The sequence below is a fragment of the Mangifera indica genome, chromosome 2 (genome assembly GCF_011075055.1).
Source record: "Mangifera indica cultivar Alphonso chromosome 2, CATAS_Mindica_2.1, whole genome shotgun sequence".
Taxonomy (NCBI): domain Eukaryota; kingdom Viridiplantae; phylum Streptophyta; class Magnoliopsida; order Sapindales; family Anacardiaceae; genus Mangifera; species Mangifera indica.
The window spans coordinates 11,358,187-11,361,918 of NC_058138.1; the positions used below are offsets into that span (position 1 = coordinate 11,358,187).

Below are 3,732 nucleotides of genomic sequence, written 5' to 3' on the forward strand. Positions count from 1 at the left end.
GTAGCAATGGGTCATGTCAACCTGTGGGCTAGCACATTCCATAAAATTTTGAAATGATCCAACGATGAAATTATTTGCAAATTTGCATGTCAAACCAAGGCTCACAAACATAATGAGTCGTGCTAGGGTATTGTAAGAAGGCTTACGGGTCAATCAGACATAAGCCAAAAAAATTAGGAAATTAAAAAAAAAATGTAAATAATAATAATATAACAATGTATTTTTGGCAAGTTAGCCCGCCAAAAAGCCCATGAATGCATGACATAACATACTATGGGCCATGCATTGTCAGGGCTACATTTTTGCGAGCCTTAACTTGACATAACTCATGGCATAGTAGGATATGTGAATTTCAGTTTAACATGACCTGTTGACACCCCTACTCATTTGAAACTCTTTTTACAGTAAGTTGATGAATTTTTGAGTTTGAGCACATTATATGGAACAAAATAAAAAAGCATCTACATAATTTTTGTACACAAAACATCATTTTTTTATTAATGAAAAAAGTATTATCAACAATACTTATTTTGTGGCGATGATCTATAAGAAAGGTGGTTAGTCTTTTATACCATGCTTGTGGAGCTTATTCCAAATCATATAGCACCTTTTTAAGCTTACAAACATGATAAGACAGGTGAAGATCCTCAATCCCAAATGGTTGTTTTACATGTACTTCTTCCAATAAGAAATCATTCAAAAATGCACTTTTTAAATCCATATGTTGTAGTTTAAATTTCAAATAACATGGAAGTGGAAGCATCGATTGTATGGACTCAAAGTCAAGCAATAGGAGCAAAAGTTTCATCAAAGTTGATTTTGTCCGTTTGAGTATACCCTTGTGAAACATAACGGGTTTTCTTACTTACTATATTGTTGAACTCATCAAACTTGTTCTTAGATATCCATTTCTTGCCAATAATATTTCATTAGTTAAATGTGGTACTAGGTTTCATACATTATTTTTCTTAAACTGCTTAAGTTCTTCTTGCATAGCAGAAATCCAAGAATCATCCATCAGGACTTGTTTTGTATTCTTAAGCTCTTTCAATGAACAATAACACGTATGATTAATTTTATTTTGCAATTTTCTCCATGTTACCATTATCGCTTATGCTTTCTAACAACAATTAATAGTGGTGAACTTTTTTTTCTCCCTGATGGAGGTTCTCTTCTTGATTGATTTCTTGCTTATGTTACAATTACACCGTAGTAATATTTTTCATTAAAAATAATACCGCCACTTCTTCTTCAATATTTTAAATGCCCCTGGTTCACTTTAAAATTTCCCCATTTTTCGGATTCTTCTTAGACTTGGACTTCTGCTGTTTCGTCTTTGATTTTTGTTTCTTGGGTTTGGGCTGATCGACTTGTTTCTTCGGTTTCCCTTGTTCCTGCTTTCCCGAACTTGGTTTGCCCTGGTCGACAACTCTACAATTTTGCCTAATTTGTCCAGCATTTCCAACAAGAACTTCGATGCTCCCCATTTTAATCATGGCCTTGGCAAATCTCAGCCTAAATGCAGCATTATTTGATGCAAAGCTAGTAACAATTCCAGAAGTATATTTATCTGAAGCAAGTCGCTGGTCAATCTGCATAACTCCTCTCTTGAAAAGGGTCTGATTGTAGAATTGATTATCTAACACAAACGGTGTGCCTTGGTCCAAAAATGCAGTCGGGTCATTATTTCCGCTGCAAATCCTCTTGAGCTGGGCCATCAAAGCAGGATCCATGGTTGGATCAGGAGCATTGGTTCCCTGAAAATTTGAAAGCCGATCTTCGAAGAAGCTACAATGAGTAACACCAACAGTGTGACCTCCCAAAAGGGTTACCATATCATTTACAGTTAAGTTTTTGGCAGCAAAAACATTGATTGCATCAGAAACACTTATAGTTGGGCCTGGTAAGAAAACTTCATCAGGATTTTATATAAGACCGTCGCGCCTTCCAGTAGGCACTGCGTAAAAGGGCCCTTTGGAGAGAGCCACTGCTTCGCGGGTGGCGAGAGTTATAATATCTGCACAAGAGACGGTCGAAGGGCATTCCTTCTCTAGGGCCAGCTTGGCCTCGTCAATGAGCTCGTAATCTCGAACAGTCTGGTTGGCACCTGCATCTTTTTCTGATTTCGTGGTATTAGTTGAGTCTATAAGAATTGATGCGTCGCAACCCTAAGAATGAATAATATATGGATAAATTAGTTCATATAAATGCCTAAAAAAGGATCCAATATGCATTATGCAGGGGTTAGTAAAAATGCATGCAAAGAAATAGAGGCCGTTTTTATATTTTCTTTGCAAAGCAATTGAGTTTAATCTAAGCGATTACACGGAGAAAAATGAAGTAAATTCAATAGATAATGTGAAAGACATGCATTCTCTATATTGAGAAAAAAATTAATTACTTACTCTAACAAAGCAATCATGAAAATGCATGCGAAGGAGGGCAGCCGTTACTGAAGGAGTTGTGCTGAATCGCTTGGTAACTATTTGGCGAATGATTGATTCAGCTCTTGGACAAGTAGAGCTGTAAAAACCAACCTTCAATTGCGCCAATGCAAGTGGAAAAAGAATGAAGAGCAAGAGAAGAAAGGAGCACTTGTTTCCCATTTTCTCTAGCTGTATTGATTGGTTGAGTTAGCGAGCAATGAAGGACTTAAAGTGACAGCAGGTGAATATATAAATCTCACAATGTTTTTAAAATTAGAGCGTTGATCAAATTAGTTGTCTCATTGGCTTATAATTTGATTAATTCAATCGAACATCGATCGGTTTACTTACTATCAAATTATAATAAATAGATTTTATTTAAAAATTTATAAAAAATAAAATTACTTAAGATACCTATACTTATAGAGATTAAAACATATTTTTTTTAAGGAATAACAATTATTCATTTGATTTTAATGAAACAATTAAAATAAAAAAAATTTCAATCTTATGATACAGAAAAAAATATAATTTTATAAGTTATTATCTTTGAACAGATATGAGATAATTTTTTTTTAATTTACTTTTTTACAAACTTTTAAAAATTTATCTAATCTAATAAAAATAATTAAAATGTAAAAAAATACTTTAAATTTTGGTTAAATTCAATTCTATTAGTTTAACCCATTTATCTAAATAAATCTACTTTTGACTTAGTTTGATTAAATCAATAAAAAAAAACTATTTTTTTAACGTTAATCCAATCAAATTTAAAATCAATTTTTGATTCAATTAATTCAACTAATCGATATGCTCCGGTTTTAAAGTCATTTATATTGACAATCACCAGATAATACAAAACTATGACGTGTAGAAGTCAATGCACAAAATCTCAAATGGACACTCCGAATCGTTCAGTGCGACGTGGACGGCCCAGATGCAAAGCATGTGGGCGTAGTCAGTAGTCATCTTTGTTTCATGCATGTAGTCAATTCTTACGTGCTTAAAGGAACATGAGTGCACGATGGAGATAGAGGGAAGTAGAATTAAAGGTGTTGATATGGTTTTGAAAAATAATTATATTTTCCTTTTTTATTCATAAAAATCAGTAAGTTGACATAATGCTGCCAAGTTATCATCTACACATATAGATAAGATCGATGAAACTAATCTATGATCACAAGAGCACAACCGACAAGCCAAATTTTGTTGAAATCCAATTACTAAAGTCCGTGATCCGATAATTCAAAGATTGATACCTTTGTTTATATATTTGATTAAGATTTCGTAAATTTAAAATGAGCTT

At 33.4% G+C, this 3,732-nt stretch overlaps 1 protein-coding gene across 1 annotated transcript; it reads right to left on the reverse strand.

The window, feature by feature from the left end:
- Positions 1 to 1,111: 1,111 nt before the first annotated feature.
- On the reverse strand, positions 1,112 to 2,659 carry LOC123207412 (peroxidase 57-like). Its single transcript, XM_044624812.1, is given in 2 exon segments — positions 1,112 to 2,168; positions 2,406 to 2,659. Coding segments are annotated over 2 exon segments (1,095 nt in total). The 5' UTR covers positions 2,607 to 2,659; the 3' UTR covers positions 1,112 to 1,274.
- Between the last annotated feature and the right edge of the window lie 1,073 nt (positions 2,660 to 3,732).